Below are 18012 nucleotides of genomic sequence, written 5' to 3' on the forward strand. Positions count from 1 at the left end.
TTTTAGTAAATAAATCATAACCTTTTATTCCCTATTACCTGATGCCTGGCTGAGTACTGCAGGTTCACAAGCTAGTTGATGCTCCTCTATACCAGATATGTACAATTTTTCTTCTTTTCAACCCTTTACTTTCTCCTTTCTTATGTTTTGAGAACTTGGGATCTTTGTTTTACTGTTCTCACACTGCTCAGCCTGTTTTTCTCGAGATTCTACCTTATTTTGGAACAGTGAGGCCCTTCTACTGTCCACTTATCTACTTAGCACTTCTTATTATGACTACACAACTACCTTGGAATACAGAGAAGTAATTCTCTACTGCAAAAACACAACTTTGTTGCTTGCACCTGCTCCTGTCCCTGTTCCCAAACAGAGACACGGCTCACGTGGCCACACAGAACCAGTGGTGGCCACGGGATGAAGTGACAGGAGGAAATGTGATGGGACTGCCTTTCTTTAATGGCATGAAATCTGTCTTAATCCATGGCATTAGGTGCTTCTGCATCCCCTGCTCTTACACCTGAAGCGTGGAAGATATAAATACAGTAATTCTTAAGCTGCCCCCTGAGGGAAGGATGTTTGTCAGACTGCTTTAGGGGATTCAGAGCAGAAGTTGCTGCTGCTCTATTCCCTTCTCCATGTGGGGCGGCAGCTTCTGGCAGCTCAGGACGTGGACTTTATTTTTGTTTTGCTTTTGTTTTCTTGTTTGCTTTTCAAATGAAAGCTTTTCAGTGAATTGGCCCAGCCTTCTGCTCCCCCAAGGCCCAGTAGAGCTGCCAAGCTGGCTGTTTGCTCACCTGCTAACAGACGTTTTCCTTTTGATAGTGTTCTCCTAGGTGCCCAGCACCTGAGATCCCATCGACTTTCTAGCACCTACAGGTTTAATTCTGCTTAGAAACAAGGCTGCACATCTCCCAGATTTTGCCTTTTTTTTTTTTAACACGACATCCACGGGGTGGGAGAAGCGTGTTGGTTCCACCTGTGCACCCTGCTCACACCTGGAAAAGGGAGTGGTATCCTGCAGCTGTTCTTTACAAGGCTAGGAAAATAGGGTCTGTGGTTAGAGGACAGCACAAGGGCTGTGCAAAGCTTGCTTCTGGGCCCCGTCCCCACTCTGGAAGCTGCTGCAGGCTGACACTGCTTCAACATGTTATTTTTTCCCCTTGGAGACAGCTCAGGATTTTCCATGAGCTCTGCCCACTACTATTATTCTCTGTAGATGCCATGCCTTGTAACCTGAGAGCGTTTGACTGTCGCTTTGTCTGAATGATATGGATGTTTCCCTGCAATAAAAAAACGTCTTCAGCTGCGTCTTTTTGGCTCCTGCAGGTTGGCACCGGTGCTACAGTTGCCACGCTGGCTGATGCCTCCGAGTTGCCTACCACGGTCACCGTCGCACAAGTCAATTACTCCGCAGTGACTGACGGAGAGGTAAGGGTTTTTGACAAAGAATTTGACAAATTTGTCACAGTTAAGTCACAAAAAAACACCAACCCTGCGGTGTTCATGGTTAAAATATACGAAACTATATGAAATTTCACATACAAAGTGCTGAGCTGTTGTTGTTTTGACTCAGGAGCACACAAACAATTATGGCAGAAGCCTCAGTGCTGAATTTCATCCGGTTTTAATGTCCTGTACATTAATTCTGGGAGATCTGCTCTAGCAGATAGAGACTTAACTGCACAAATCCACGTTTCTGTATTTGTTTGGGATAATTGTTTCACGTGTGCTCCAGATCCTGAGCTTTGCCACTTCAGGGTTGGGGGTGACACCTGGGGTATCCTGAGCCTGTGGTTAGCAGAGGACATTGCATGGCTGTGGGCAAATGGTGTGGTTCTTCAGCTACTGATCTCTGGACAAAATGGGACTGTTCTTCTGCAGCTTTTAGAGAGGTTTGCCAGTGAATACCGGAGAGAGCTTCATAAATGCACGTTATATTTGAGACAGCATGAGGTACTGCAGAGCACAGTACCGTGCCATGTACTGTGAAAGCTTCTTCCAGTGCTCTAAAACTGGGCAAAACTCCTTCAGTTGAGGACTCCACCAGACCACTTCAGCCCTCAAATCTGACCTCTCAAACTTGCACACGTTTATTTTTTCCGCTTCTTTTTTAAATCATGTTAATAAAAGTTTAAAGACCACGAGGAAACTTTTTTTTTTTTTTAACTTCTTTTTCCCCCACTAACTCCCCTGTAAATCCCTGAGGCTGCAGGCAGCTTTCTGCCCCTTTGCTGCGTGCCAGGCTGCCTGGCTGCAGATGGTCTGTGCAGGAGCAGTGGGGTCTGGTCAGCTCTGTGCAAGGGAGGCTTTCAGGGCGACAGGTGGCAGCACAGAACAGTGTTGTTCTGCACAAGACCCTGCTTCCAGCTGGGAAGCAAAGGGAAGCAGCCTGGCTGTGACCTTGAGGTACTTTGAGGATTTTCAGAACCCTCTTTAGATGTCTCTTGACACCTGGAAGAAAAATTTTCAGAGGAACAAACAGAAATTAAGGGAGCACAGGCACCTAATTCCTTCTGTAAATTAAATGTTTAAGAGATATTTAATGAAATAAAGATACTAAAGTTTTTTTTTCATTGGTGAATGGCTGGGATTGCTGTGTGCAGCTGATCCACAGCCTGCTGGCAGCATCTCTAAGGATGTTTCTGCCTTGCTGTCATCCTGCGTGGAGATGTGAGTTAGCTCTGAGTAAGCAGAGGTGTTTATAGGATGCAGAGCAACACGGAGCAGGGATGCTTGCTACGATCTCAGCAGCCCAACTTTTGTGTTGGTGCAGAGAAGGGCCCGGACAATTCCTCCTCCCTTTCCAGGCCTTACTCCTTCCCTGTTTTGGAACAGCCTAGGCATTTTGCAGGGTGCTCATTCATCTGACTGCTGAATACCTGTATTTGCAGAATATATGGATGTTCTCCTGCTGCGTGGTGCTGGGAAGGAAGGGAACCTTTCCCTGCTCAGGCTTGCTTTGCTTTGATTTCAGCATGGCTAGGGAGCAGCACAAACTCAGTCCAACTCTCTTGAGATCCCTCCCATCTGCGACTTCTTCCTCTCGAGGCACTCAGACTCGGTTCCTTCTTGCCTAAAAGACTTTGCCTTCTCTTAACTCGGCTTCTTTTCACCTTGTCTCAATGTCCTGTCGCTGCTTCCTCCCTGCTTTGGATCCTTTTGCCCAGGTTCAGCTGTGGGCACAGGAGAGTGAAGCAGTTGTGGATGGCCATTTTCATTTATTAAGTGCATTACTGCAGCAAAACAAGTTCCAGTTGTGAGCTTTAGGTGAGCTTGAGCCAAGTCCAGCACAAATAAATCCTAAATGGGAATATGGTTCCCCAAAATGATGGGATGGGCGCAGACAAATGGAAACAGGGAGGCACGTGCAGCCCTTTTCCCTGTGGGATGGTGATCTGTGCTGAGCTTCCAGCACCACAGCAGTGTGGCTGCTTTAAAAAGTGCCTGGCAGGCAGTGATCTGACTGCTGTCCCATTTTCTGCTGGGCATGGCTGAATAAAAGGGGTTTGTGGGAGTGTGAGGTGCTTCACAGATGTTTGGGGGGGCACCTTCCACGTGCACGAGAACTAAAATTCTTGCTTGAAGGTTGAACGTGTGCAGAATAGCAGCTGTTTTCCCTGTCAGAGTCTCTGGGAGAGAGTCAGAGTACATGCAAAGTTCTCCAAAGACTTCTTGAAACTATCTGATTTCCTCGTTTCATGGGACCTTTCTTCTTTTTCTTCCTCCGTAGGTGGAGCAGAACTGGGCAACGCTACAGGGGGGCGAGATGACCATCCAGACGACGCAGGCATCGGAGGCCACGCAGGCAGTGGCATCGTTAGCAGAAGCAGCAGTGGCAGCATCTCAGGAGATGCAGCAAGGAGCGACTGTTACCATGGCACTCAACAGGTACGGGAGAGAGGAGAAGGCTAGAAGGCTGCACGCGGGTGCTTTCTTCTAGGTTTTCACTCTGATAGTAAAAAGACACTCTCTGCAGTCCCACAGAGGCTTTTTCTTAGCAAATTCCTAGTTCAACGTGCGTACAGGAGACTGCAGGATAGTTTTCAGTTTCCACTGTAACAGTAGGAGCACCCTGACATGGAAATTTCCTGAAAGGGGAAACGCTAGGTGGTAACTGTACCCCCTGAATGGTTTGGGTTCAGCAAGGGTCCGGTTACAGGGCTGAGCTTGCTGATAAGAGCCCTAACGTGCTGATAGTGCCTTTTGGTACGCTGGTCTGTGTATCCTTCAGAATTAGTAACAGTTCCTTGCTAAAAGGCCAAATTTCACCAGTTGTGTGCTGCCTCGGTCACTCATCAGAAAACAGAACGTTGTGCTCAGTGTGCCAACAGGTAAAGGTGGTAAAGTTCAGTTCTCTGCAGGTCCGTGCAGCAGGAAGCAGTCCTTGCTCAGCTCGGGGGAGCTGTTTAAGCTTTGCTTCGTGTTCTTAAGATCTGCAAGTGGCTGGGGCACACTGTGACTGCATCCCGAGGGAGCAGGACAGGACGTGGCATCAGCCCCAGTAGCACAGGGGGTTTCACGCTGCTGAGGTGTGAAATCACAGAATCAATTCTGTGATTCTGAGGTGGGGGCAAAACATTTTCCTCATCCAATTCAGGATTCTGGACTAAAGGCTGTTAGAGTAAAGGCTGAGCAGCCACAGCCTGGGACAAGACACAAGCCCACAGCTCTGGTAGTCGGGGTAGAGCTCCAAAACCATGCTGTGCAGGGATCACAAATAAATAAAGCAGCCACCTTGATCCTGGGGTCCATCACCAGCTGGCTTCCAAATTGCTGTTGCAACTGAACTGCAAACACCCCTAGAACTGTTTCTGTTTGTGATCCAGATTCAAGTCCATCAGGTATGTTCTTTTCCACTACTATAGAAGGCTGATTGAGTAGGATTATTTTTATTAGTAGTTTCACTGTAAAATTGCCTTTTAAAACCAAGTGATTTGGACACTGTAAAAATAGATAAAGTAACTAGGCATGGAGTTAGAGGAAAAAAAAAAAGTCCAGTCTCCTGGAATCTGGCTTGCAGGATCTGTATCCTGCACGTTTCTAGTTGGTAGATTTTTTTTTCTCTGTACTTCCGAGAATTTTTTCCGAAACCAGTGTGCTTTCAGTTTAATTTTGTCCCATTGCTACTGGTTCTGGCTCTTAAGGTCACAATGAGCAGTTCTTTTTCCTGCATTTAAGAAGTTCTGGGCGACTTGCCCCCCAAACCTTCCATGTGGAACAGGTGCTCTCTTTTCTTTGCCACCAAACACTGCTGTGGGAGTAGGACTGCGATCTTTCCCCTACCTGTAGGAAGATCTCAGCAATTCCTTGAGAGCTAACAGCTCTTCCAGCTCTGCCAGCTTTGAGGATGGGAAGTATGGGGCCTTCTAGTAAAGAAGGACAAAGTGGAGGTGATTAATTCATTAATTTGAACTAATTAGTGTTTGTGGAGCACGCTGTAACTGGGCACAGCTTTTATGCTGTATGGGCATTATTATTTTCAGGGGTGCAGCCTTAACGAATGATTCAAATGCTGAATTGCCCTTGAAAGTGGCTTCAAGTAAGCGTGCAACATCTGGAAAATAGCGTTAGGGCAGGAAGTCTGGGTTTACCCCCAGGTTTGCTCTGTTGTAGTTGGCCTTCCTGCACTCTGCCTCCACATAGCTGCATGTTCAGAAGAGACATTAACCAAAAAGGGATAGGGAGGCGGAACAAGAAAATATTCTGGCTCAGTAACAGTGCTTAAGAGCTGCTGTGAATGACAGAGAGGCTATTTAGAGATGAAAATATGCTCTGAGTAGCTAATATTTATCCAAGGGGTCTGGAGGAGTTGGAACAGTTGTTGAAGGATGCTCACAGCACCCGGACTCTGCAACGAAATGGCAAATAGAACATCTCAATCCATGCCAAATAATCCACGCGTGAAGAAATATCTCCTGCATAGACCCAACGAGGAACTGTTTGTTACCAGTTACCATTCAGCAAGCTCCGAGAATCCCTGCTGAGCAGGGATTGTCAGAAAGAGTAAGTTGAATATTAGGAATTACAGGGAAGTAGAGAGCAGGGCAGGATCAGGCCACTGGACTAACCCACTGTACATCTACGTTTTGAATAATGTTAGAAATGGTCACACACACCCCTCAAACAATGTCTTTTTCCAGACTTTTTTCTAAATGCAAGACAAGACTGGTGAGGAAGCCAGGAAGAGCCCTTCCACAGCGAGTGGGCTCTGTCTCTTCAGCTTGGAAAAGAGATTACTGGAAGGCTATGAAGTCACGAGGAAAATGAGAATGGAACTGTTATTTTCCATTTCTTGCACTGTCAGATGCACAGGCTGCCCAGCAAGACTGAGGGAGTAGGCTTTGGACTGCCAGAACGCAGCATTTTTATTCACACGTCATCTAATTAAATGTGGCTCTCATTGACACAGGATGTTGGGGAAGCAAAAAAAAAAAATATAAATGGGTTTCAAAGGGGATTAGAAAAAATCCAACCTGATGGTCCAGATGCAGTCTCTGATGTAGGAAATCAATACGCTGCTGACTGTCGGAAGCTGAGAGGGTGTAGGAAGGGAAGGATCATACACACTCCTTCCTAAATACCTGATACTGGCTGTTCTCACAGCAGGGCTGCTGCATTAGAAGGGCCTTTTGGTCTGACCTCATTCGTGCGAGGAAATTTAAGAATGCCGTGCTCAGCTACCGATCACTCGTTAAAAAGAATTATTAAACCACTTGGCTGGGGAGAGGTACTCTGTCTTCTCTAAATAGAGAGCTGCTGATGTGCTCCTGGTAACGGCAGAGCTCTGGGCCTTCTGCAGCACGAGGTGAGCTGCCTGAATCCGTACTGAGAGGTGGAGTTGGAAAATCTGGAGAGGGCCGGTGGCAAAAGAGTGAGTTTTGTGCTGGAAGCCAGAGGCAGGAAGGAGCCACGCGGTGTTATAACCAGCTCGGATGGTCCAAAAGCTTTTAGGAAAGTCATGGGCAACAGGATGTTAACGAAGGCACGGATATTCTAACTAAGAGGGATGCAAGCTGAAAAAAAGGCAGCGAAAGCAGCTTATTCCTTGTATTCCTCCTCCACTGCAGATTTTCCATTCTGGATAACTTCAGCAGACCCTGGTGAGAATCCCTCCTTCCTGCGTGCGTTCTCTTGATACCAATGCCTGGTTAAATAGCTCCTGCTGGAGCAGGGTTGTCTGGTGGCCTTCCTAACCCTCCCCTTCCCTTTTTTTTCCCCCCAGTGAAGCAGCAGCCCACGCGGTAGCCACACTTGCTGAAGCCACTCTCCAAGGTGGAGGGCAGATCGTCCTATCTGGTGAAACCGCCGCGGCAGTCGGAGCGCTCACCGGAGTCCAAGATGCCAATGGTAAGGCTGCCGGAAAGTTTTGGCTTTCTGTTTTAGGGTTTGTTTTTTTTTTTTCCTCTCCGCTTGAAATGCCAAGTTTTCCCCAGCGAAATAGCTCTGCCTCCCTTCAGGTTGACTTAAAAGCCCAGAGAGCAAAAGGATAGCGCTAACTTCGTTTGCTTCCCTGGTTCTGGGGGCTCTTTCTGTCCTTTCTACCAGCTTTTTCTTCAGCCCTAGTTTGTTGGGGAAGGATTGCTCCCTGTTCTGTCCCCGTACACCACCCAGGACTCAGTTGACACCGCTAGTTAGTGCCATATAAACTCCAAAACACTTCACTGTGGAGTGGCAGAGAGTATGGCCAACGTTGTATCACCCACTCGTTTCCTTCCTTCTCCAGTTGTTTTATTGTTTATTTTTATTCCTTTATGCTCGGTGGCTGCTCTTGACCAACTGTTGCTTTTCTGCTCCGTCACCCGTCGGCAGCCAGCCTCGGCGTGCTGCCTTCCGCCTCCTTTCCCATCTTGCCACCCCACAGTGGCTTAGTTCGGGGGATTTTCTGTCGAGCTTCTCACTCAGCGTCTTTATTCCAGCTCTGGGGACTTTCCTAGATATCCAGACTAAGCAGGTAGCGAAGAAATAAAACAAAGTTTGTGGAAACTGGTTCAGGATGGCACTGGAACACACTGGTGTGTGCCTGCTTATCTACTGCCTAGTCTTGCTGTATGATGAACTCTCTGGTTATTTGGTGGAATAGAAGGAAAGGCACCAAAATAAGTGCAGAAAGGATGAGGACTGTGAAGTTATGTTTTTTAAAAAAAAATGGTATTTGGGTTGTCATTGTTAAAGGGGGAAAATGCGTGCGCAGCCAGGGGGCAGACCGCTGAGTTCTTGCCTTGTTATTTTGCATTTCAAGCAGAAATCCTCCTTGGTCAGACATCAGGTTTGGCTCCCATCCCAATCCTCGTCTCGTAGGGAATGCTCTGATCCTAAAACATCAGCGCTTGGCCGGCAGAGAGAACGGGGGAGTGGAGGGAAGGAAGAGTGGCTTTGCTCAGGGTGCTGCGCTCGATGCCTCTTGCTGTGGAGTCAGCCAGCCTGAAGAGGGAGCAGAAATTAAATCCCAGCCCTGGCCTCGCTGCTGGGATGCAGAGAGGGAAGAGCAGAGGGATGAGCAGCCCTGGGTTGTATTTCACAGCTCTATTTCCCTGCCTGCTGGGCGTGAGGGGGGCGAGCAGCGTTTATCGAAGGGAGAATCTGAGCCTGGATGCTCGAAAGCAGCAACAGCAGATCTGTAGAAGCACCGTGGTGTCCTTTAAGCAGATCTGCACCCCGGCTCCTTCTGGTCAGCTTCCAAAATGCTTTCACGCTCTGGATTCCTCTGGATGCTTCCCCTCAACACCTCCCACCCTTCCAGGCCCTGAGTCACTCCACCTCACTCGCCCAGCGTGCATTAAAACGATATTAATGCTGGGCTTTTTTTTTTCCTCCTTTGTTTTTTGTGTGTTTTTTTTTTTTTTTTTCTAACAGCGGAGCTGGAAATCAGCTGGGATTTAGAGTGCATTAAGGGGAGAGACTGCAGCGTTTTCCTCCGTGCAAAGCCTCGCCCGCAGCCCCTCGCCTCGCTCCCACCCTTCGATTCGCTCTAATCTCCGGCGGCCTTTAAGGGGAAGGGCTCGGGCAGCCCTTGGAAGCGCCGTGCCCGGTTGTTTCCTTACGTAACCAGCTAATTTATCCCCCCCTGGGGCCGGAGGAGATGCGGGTATCCATTCCTGCTGGCTCTGGCTGGGGCTGGGATGGATTTTTGGCGTTGGTGCTGTCGCCGAAGGTTTGCTCTGCCTCTTTCCATACCCCGAAGCCCTGGGGGTGAGGGCAAGCATCGTCCTGGGCACTCGGTCCCTTGGGGCAGTGGGGATGAAATATTTTGGGTGCTGTCCTCTTGTTTCTGAGGGATTCTGATCCCATACCCATGCAGTTTTCCCTGGAAGGGACATAAATTTATCCCCATTTATTGGTAGGGAAACCAGGAAAGTAGTTGAACGAATTTGCTTGGGGTCAGGGAAGGTGTTTCAGTTCTTGATGGCAGCCACCAGCTTTAATTACTCTTTTTTTTTTGTTTTATCTTGATAAAATACTTTCCCCATCCACGCTCTGGCACCCGAGTAACAATTAACTGACCCCAGAGAATGAATCCAGCTAAAAAAAAAGGCAAATTCTGTGGTTTTTTGTGCGTCTCAGAGGCTGGAACGAAGCTCAGCCTTGCAGGGAGCCCGGCAGCGGGGCTCGACTGCGAAAGGGCCGTGAGTAATCTCGTGGTGGGTCACATCCACAGTGAGGGGAAATAAGATTTCCTTCCCCAACGCTGTGTCAAACGAGCTAAGAGCTTTATGGCTTCGTGCTGCTCCGAGCCGGGATGCTGGACCCTGAATTTGAAGCCTCAGATGTTTTGGTCTGAAATAACCAGGTTTAAAGTCAAATTCCCAGCAGGTGAATGGGCTCGTGGCAGCACCCGAGGCTGAGCCTCGCTTCCACGTCCTCGTGCCGCAGCCTTTTGTTCGGCATCGATCCTGAAAGCTGCCTTGGCTGCAGGCTTCCTGACTCGATGCTTAAATATTGATGAAGGGCTGGAGCAGCGCGCGGTGCCGCCCCGAGGAGCTCGGGCTTGGTGGGTTTGTGTGGTGCGACGTTTTGGGGAGCTGCTCTGAAGACAAGAGGGGCTCCAAGCTCCAGCTGCTGTGAGTTTTGCCCTTCTCCAGCCCCTCCGGTCGTCAGAACAAACCCAGAAAGGACCAAAGGAGCTTTAGGGCTCTGACGTGAGCAGGGGGATTAGCAGGCTCCGTGCTTCTACGAGCAGAGGTGAGGCATCAATGCAGGGCCACATCTTGCAGGCTACCCCACGACCAATGCTCCTGTGGGGTTATTTAGGATGAGGGGGGCCCCGTTGCACCGGAGCCGCCCCATTTTTGGCGATTTCTGCACCAGGAGTGGTTGGATTGCTGCAAAGCTGCCCAGCTTCCCCCGTGAAATCAAGGAGGTGTGGGTGGAAAGCTGCCTCCACCCTCGCTGCAGATGGGAAACGCGCGGCTGCCAGCCCCGGCAGGCTCGGGGTGAGCTGTTTACAGGTGAAAGCACAGCCAGGAGGGGAAGGCAGGAGCCCAGGTCCTGTTTCTGGTGCTGTTCCAGGCGTCTCCTCAAGAGTAAAAAGCAGAGGGAGCCACCAAGGGCAAAGCCAGGAGCTGCCTGTTCTCGTTTTTTGCTTGCCTGGGGACAGGGAGGTGCAGCACCCTGATCCCTGGTGGCTTTCTCTGCATGAGAAAAGGGGAAAAGCAGGGGCTGGGAGGCTGACCTGCTGTGAATGTCACAATCTTTAAATAATAAATTCCCCGTTCGATGTTCTTTTGAAGGAGGATGGATCCAAACCAGTCGCTAGCAGCTTGGCAAAATGCTGCTGAGCTCCTTGAGTCCAGGCAGAAAAGAAGTCAAACTTTCTATAGCACCTTCCTGGTAGGAAAACATTTATTTTTTTAATGAGTGCTGCCCTGAACCAGGCAGAATTTAATCACCAGCTGAAGGAGAAGCCAGGAATTTAATTTTTACAGGTGCGTGTCACCTGGCAGGGCAGGAGAGGGGACGACGGCAGCCAGCAAGGAGAGCTGGGGCAGGCGAGCGAAGTCCTGGGTGCGTGGAGCAGCTCCAGGAAGGAGGGAGAGGTGTTTCCCAGAGGACAAATCACTGGGCATGAATGAATTCTTGTCAACAGCAGGGCCCTGATGAATGCTGAATGAAATTGGCTGGCACAAGCCTCGGCTCAACCACGTTTATTCCGTCTCAAGCACACGGTGCCCTGCGGAGAGAGGGGCTGCTCGGTTGCAGCTCCATCACCTCCACGCCTCTTCCCTTGCTGTGTCAACGCTGTGTTTTGTTTTTTTTTTTGCTGCAGCCCTGCCCTACTCCTCGGGCACGACCCTTTGCCTGCTCAGGCTGCCCTCCAGCCACGGGGCTGGCCCAGGCTCTGCTGATGATTAGGATTTTTCTCTGCCCACCAACCGGGGCTAAAAATAGCGGCTCCGACAGCTCCCTCTCGTGCTGTAGGGTGCCAGGTTTTCCCTCCGGTCCTACAAACCAGGCACCACCTGCACCAGCAGTTCTTTTACCCCCAGCACAGGCTCGGAGCCAGCTTTGCCCAGGGCCTGGGCTGCTCCCAGCACCGGGAGTTTGGCTGGGTTGGAGCAGGAGGTGGATGCCACGGCACCCGAGGGCTTCCCTGCTTATTGTGACCTCGGGAAGTCCCTTGGCTGACACCCCAAATGGTAATTTCTGGGTGCAGTCTGTCTTTTCAGGCTCACAAACTCATTTGATTTCCTTGGGAGAAGAGATTTGTATAAGGGGAGCACTGACAGGAATCCCCTCTGCAAAGAGCTGTTGGAGGAGTGCCAGGGAGAGCCTGTTGTTTTTTTGGGGTTCCTTTTTGCTGTTTTTTGTGTGTGTGTTCCCATGAAGTCTCACGTGAAGCTTCCAGGCTGCTTTTTTAGCTCTGAAACACGCCCTCGAGCTTGCAAAGAGAGGAGGCAGCATCCCGGGGAGACACCAGGAGCTCCTCAGGTGTCCCCTAAAAGACTAAAACCCTTCGCTCCTTGACCTTTTTGTGATCCCGAAGGGGAAACCACCTTCATTAGGGGTAGGGAATCACATCCAAGTCCTTTGCTGCTTGATCACTTCCAGCATTTCTTGGCATCCTGATGGTTTGGTGGAGTTTCCATGCAGTCGGTGAGCCGTGCCCCTCCTGACCTCACCTCGGGCTTCTCGGTGACCTTCCAGCATCTCCAGCGCCTCCCCGTTTCCCTCCCCTGGTGAGCTCTGACATCCATTCCTCTTAGAAGGCCGTTGAGCCTTACAGGCTCCCCAGCTGTCACAGCCCGTGCTGGCCTGCTTTAAGCACAGGCCATTTACCTTCCACGTGTCCTGAATTAGGAGAAATGGACAGGGAGGGGCTGGGCCTGTTTAAAAATTAAAGCTGATTACCAGGCATTAACATTACATTTAAAGAAATAGGCAGCAGCCCTCCTCTCTCAGCACAGTTGCAATATGTTCCCTTTTGTTCTGGGCTGGGAGAGGAAACGGGGCTGGTATCGACGCCGGGCTGAGCAGGGGGTTTTAATTTTGCTGTGAATTTGCAAAAGTGGAGCTGTTTGATGCAGGCTGTAACGCTCACAGCAGTTCTGCTACCTCGTGCACGTAGCAGAGAGCTTCAGGATCTTGAATTTTCCTCGGATCTTGAATTTCCCTCGGAAAATTCAGGTCTGGTGACGCTGCTCCTTGATCTGTCCCCTGAATTGATGCACTTGGGAGGCTCATTTCTGGGGGACCCCAAGCACTTTAATTCGCGGGGACCCCAAACGCTTTAATTCGGGGGGACCCCAAGCACTTTAGGACCAAACCACAGAAATCCTGGGTCAGAAGGCAGCACGTTGGGAAGAAAACTTTTTCTTTTCCCCTTTTTTTCCCCTTCATAAAGCCTCAGCTCTGCTGAAGCAGGTGGCTTTTGAGGACTACTTGGCCTGAGATCTTCAGGGCAGAGGGACGTGGTTGCTCCTGGAGGTTTGTCTCAAAGGGGCGCAGCTCTCCTGCAGCAGTGGCCCTTTTTTTTTCCTCCTGTAGGGTTTTTGCCTTCCCCATTTCCCACAGCTCAGCTCCCCTCGCTTGTTCGCCCTCCATCACAGAGAGCAACGGGGCTGGGAACGCTCTGAATGAACGTGCAGCTTGTCTGGAAATGCAGTTGGATTGAAATTCAGGCTGAATTAGAAGCCTCTTCATTTGGGGTGTTTGTAGGATATTTATCCAGGCTTTGTGCCTTCGTCTCACAGCCCCTCGACAATTCTCGTGGCTGAATTTTGGGGTAGAGCTGTGTGGAAACAGGAGTGGGACTCGATAATCCTTGTGGGTCCCTTCCAGCTCGGGATGTTCTCTGATTCTGGGATTCTTTGGTTTCTTAGCGAGGCTTTTTGCTCGACTTTACCAGTGCCAGTGCTCATAGCCTGTTGTTTCAGCTGATGGTGATGTTGGCTTGGGACATCTGGGGGTGTTTTTTGGACATCTGGGGGTCTTTTTGGACATCTGGGGGCGTTTTGTGATCGCCTTTGCTCACAGGGAAGGTGCCTTCCCCTTGCCTGCTTGGGGTACCTGCAAGAGCTGGAGATCCTAACCCTTTTATCTAAGCTTTTATCTAAAAGAGGTGAGGTTGTTTGTGCGTTTCTCTGAGTATGTTTGGGGGCAAGGAGCTGGATAGATAAATATTTCCTTGCTCGCCAGTATTTGCAGTGCAAGGTTTGGGATGCAAAGGGACGGAGGTGTTTGTGTGGTGTCTGTGAGCGTTTTTCCAGGCGTCCTCCTCCTCGTGCCCAACCCTAACCCCAAGCAGAGGCTTGGTTGGCACAGCAGGACCTACAAAAATTAGATGAGGTGAGTGGGAAACTAAGCTGAGACCAAAACCAGCCCGTGCTTGCTGCTCCTTACTCAGTGCTTCACGACGAGGCACACATGGAATAAAAAAATATCAATATTTGTTAACGTAATTACAATATTATTTGAATAAATATCAATTTATTTAAATATATGCTGTGTGGCAGCCCCCTACCCCAGATTTTGGGGTCCTGTGAGATATTGGGGGTCGTAGCACATCCCCGGAAGGTTTTCCATCTCTTCTGGGGAGGAGATGACCAAGCACTGCAGTCCCATTGCCATTTTTCTCCCTGTGCCATCCCTCCCTTACCTCTCGCACCATCCAAGGGCTTGGGGAATTGTGATTACAGCGCAGCAGGGCAGATGGAGGGGGGTTTCTAATCCCCTCACGGCACAGAATTGGGCTGCAATCTGCTGTTTCATGGCAGCAGGGCGCAATCCTTGCCTCCCTAGCAGGTACCCTCGTGGCCACGAGCTGGGCTGGCTCGAGGAACCCTCTCCTGCTTTGGAAAACGAGGGCAGAACGGGGTGGAGGCTCCTCTGACCTCGGGGCAATCATCAGCTCCCGGCTCTTAATGGCCAGCCGTGGGCGCAGGGTGCAACCTGAGCCAAATGGGAAGCTGGCTGAAATCCCAGCGAGCTGCTGGAGCCTTGTAAAGCATCTGATGAAACAAAAAAAGGGGTTTGTGAACCTTCCCCTTGCCTGCCGGGCACCCCACTGGAAGGAGAGGTACCCTGCGAGCTGGGGCTTCCCCAGGCACAGCTCCTGAGTGCTCCGGGGCACGGTCTGTGTGTTTATCAAGCTAATAATCTTGTGTATAAGACCAAATTCCTTCCCTGCAGAGCTGCTCAGCCTGTGGCTGGACGTCTCCTCTTCATTGGATCTCTGTAACGGGCTGATTTTCGAGCCTAAAAGCACAACCCCATCTGTCTCGTGCCTCTGGGGCATAGTAAAGAGCCCCGTCCTGCGAGCATGAAGCACGTGAGGCGGTCTCGCTCGCAGAAATGTTTTCCTTGCCCACCAGCCCTGCCTGTGGCAGGATGATGGAGATGGCAGGCTTTAATTCATCCTCCCAGGAGGCTGAAACGGACCCGCAGACTTCTGTTTTTCCAACCGAAACCCGTTCCTCTTCGCTGGCCCCGTGTTCAGCAGTTCAAGTTTTTAAGATTTGAAGAGGACATTTCTTGCTGCCTCCTTTAGAGTTGTAGGTTTGAGGGCATTTCTTGCTTCCTTTAAAGTTTTAGGTTTGAGAGGGACATTTTTTCGCCACTTCCTTTAGGGTTTTGGGTTTGAAGAGGACGTTTCTTGCTGCTGCCTTTGAGGAAGGATTGGCTCATTCATTCTCTGAGGCTCTGAGCTTGTGCAGGAGTGCTGGGGGAGATGCACCTCCACTTGGCATCCCTTTACTGGTGACGTTCAGGTGGCCGTGTCCAAAAGGTTGGTGGTGCACGAGGAAGGGAAGGTAAAACCATCACTTCACAGCCCTCCAACACCTCAATTACAGCCTGGCAAGCAACACAAAACCCAGATCCGGGGACATCCCCGCTCTCCCCTTCCCCAGGGTGAGCCCTAACCATCTCCGTGCAGAGAACTGGGAGGTAAAACCCATTTCTCTCTGCCCTCCGACCAGGAGGGATCGCCTTTCTCCCCGCCGGGCAGTAAATCCCCGCCGCAGCAGAGGGCGGCGTGTCTGTCCCCGGAGGCCCCTGTCTCCCAGTGACCTTCTCAGCTCACCAAGACAGCTTGGCTTTGCTGTAAAGCAGCTCATGTGACAGCCGTAATCCGCAGCCAGGAACCAGCTGTGCGGGGAAGATTGCAGGGGGGAATCGCCCTATTTTCCTGCCGGCCGGGGTGGTGGCTTCTGCTCGCTGGCTTCCCGGGGGGAGGCTGCCCCTTCCCTCATCATCCTCGAGTCCCTCGGCAGGTTGGTACGGTCGGGGTCATGCTGCAAAGCACAGTTTCCAGGTCAGGAGTGCCCACGTGCTTCCTCTGAACCTTTCCAAAAAACAGAGGTGGTGTTTCGAAGTCAGGGTTTGCCTTGTTCCTCCCAGTCCCACCCCGTGTCCTTAATCTGTTCCCAAAAGCATCCAACCTTCCCTCTGTGCTGCTTTCACCGGGGCCCCTCTCTGGTGGCCCGCCCGGGTGCTGGTGGGCTTCTTGCCACCTGCCCTCAGAAAGTGCAAAGCGTGCCCTGGAGAAGATGCAGCCTCTAAAAATTAAGAGACTGAGGAGAGCACAAGCTTAGAACTGGCTGAAAAAATCGATCATGGCTTTATTTGCTGCTGCTCGCAGATCGTAGCAAGCTTTCACCCCATACAAATTTGCCTCCTGATTGCCCCAGATCCTCAACTTCCTCCTCCCTGCTTTCTCCCACGATTTTCATCACCTCAAAACCTCCAGCGTGGCCAAAGGGGGGTTCAGTGAGCAGCAGCGGCAGGAGTACGCTGCCGGCAATTTGCCTCGATTCCCCCCAGGAAGGAGGTGCCTTTGATCAGGTAGGGAGCATTTTGCTTCGTACCCGTGTAATCCCTCGTTTTCTCCACCACCTCTGCCAGAAAGCACTCAGAGCCTGGCTGTGGCATCAATAAGTTGTCCACCAGGACGTGGCCCGAGCCAATCCCTCATTTCGTGTAAGCTCCAGGAGCAACCTTCAGAAAGGGCCATCTGTTCCCGCTGCCCTCTGACAGATTTCGACGAGAGCCCGAGCAGTGAAAGGCTCTCTGCTATTCCCCCGAGCCGCCTGATCTCTTCCCTTCCACCCTTCCCTTCAAAAAAAAAAAAAAAAGAGGAAAAAAAAACCCAAGCTTTGTACTCCCAAGCATTAGGGGACTTTAATTGGTGTGCGCGCTGCGTTTAGGAGGAGGATGTATAGCTAATGGAAGCAGAGATTTTATTGCTGGCATAAATAGAGCGTCTTTGACCCCTTTGAAGTCTCAGGGAGCAGCAGCCAGCGGCGTTTGCAGTTTGACAGCCTCGTGGCTCGCACCCACAGCTGCCTCGTGGTGTCTCCAGCCCAGTCCTGGAGGTCCCAGGTCTGGTTTTACTGGGGGCAGCCCAAGTCGCGCTTCCAAACAAGAGCTGAGTGCTCAGAGGTTTGGAGTCCCGCTGCAAATCAACGGGATTCAGACTCAGCCAGGTTTTAGGGCTTGGTCACATTTTAGGACTTGGCCAGGTTTTAGGACTTGGCCATGTTTTAGGCTTTCTCTTTGCTGCTGTCAGAGAGCTGCCTTCTTGCCTCCAGCCCCACGCTGCTCTGAATCACCCCCAGCAGATATAAAGCAGAAATTACTCTCCGGCCACCTCTCTCTGCTCTCGTGGAGCTTTTCGACCTGCCCGCCTGCACGAATGTGCCTTCAGCCACCAGGCCGGAGCCCGAGCTTGTTTTTATTTTGAAATCAGCAGATGTGCAGAGCTTTCCAAGCGAGGAATCTGCCAGAGGCGGTAGCATACCAAGAATAAACGCTCTCGGCGGGGAGAGGTAGGAACCCATCCCACCTGTCGCGAGACAGCGGCGTAAAAAGGAGGAATGTGCACTGTAAAAACTTGCTCTTTACACACTGTGTTCCACGTTAGGAGTGGTGTCTTGGCCGTGATTTATTGCTCACCTTGCCGAGGATGGGCCGGGCAGCGCACAGAGGGAGGGGACCCCGTGGTGCCAGACGGGTGCCTCTGTCCTATAAAGGAGCAGGGCGCCGCTGCACCCAGGGGTGTGCTGGGTTGTAGCAGGGCTGCTGCTGTAGCTGGATGTGAAGGGGATGCTTTGAAGAGGAGAAAAAAGGGTAAAAAGGGTGTTTAAGGTGTGTGTCCAACCTTTTTTCCCAAGGAAAAAAGAATTGTGCTTACCTCCTTGTGGCTAGCCAAGGCGCCGGCGGAGACGCAAAATTTGCGCTTTCCTATTTGCAAGGCAAAGCTCTGAAAGCCTCCCCGAGGTGTTGGCACCCTCCAAAAGCTGCACACCTCTCCTGACTTTGTGTTCGTGACAACTTTGGGGCTACGGGCACGATCTCCCCCAGCACGGAGGGAGGTGACCGAGGAGAGCGCCCATCATTTCGGGCCCTCTCCTCGGCCATGAATGCGCGCTCTGTTGTCACGGCAAGGCTCCCGCTGAAGCAGGCAGCGAAATGCTGGGAAAATGTTTTTTAGATGAAGCCAGGACCTATCTGGTTACGGATTACCTTACGGCCAGAACAATAGCAGCTTTATATCCCCGTGTGCTAAACGCTCTGTAG

At 50.9% G+C, this 18012-nt stretch overlaps 1 protein-coding gene across 8 annotated transcripts in view; it reads left to right on the forward strand.

Moving 5' to 3' along the window:
* The window catches only part of NRF1 (nuclear respiratory factor 1), a 51216-nt gene that overhangs the window by 23957 nt on the left and 9247 nt on the right, over window positions 1-18012 (forward strand). For 7 of the 8 annotated variants that reach the window (XM_072038291.1, XM_072038260.1, XM_072038104.1 and 4 more), the window contains 3 exons: window positions 1327-1428; window positions 3731-3888; window positions 7223-7347. In XM_072038291.1, the coding sequence (XP_071894392.1) occupies window positions 1327-1428; window positions 3731-3888; window positions 7223-7347 (385 nt within the window). Of the gene's footprint in view, window positions 1-1326; window positions 1429-3730; window positions 3889-7222; window positions 7348-8853; window positions 9405-18012 lie in introns of those variants that run through there. The other variant, XM_072038238.1, reaches the window with a different exon arrangement.

The sequence above is a fragment of the Anas platyrhynchos genome, chromosome 1 (genome assembly GCF_047663525.1).
Source record: "Anas platyrhynchos isolate ZD024472 breed Pekin duck chromosome 1, IASCAAS_PekinDuck_T2T, whole genome shotgun sequence".
NCBI lineage: Eukaryota > Metazoa > Chordata > Aves > Anseriformes > Anatidae > Anas > Anas platyrhynchos.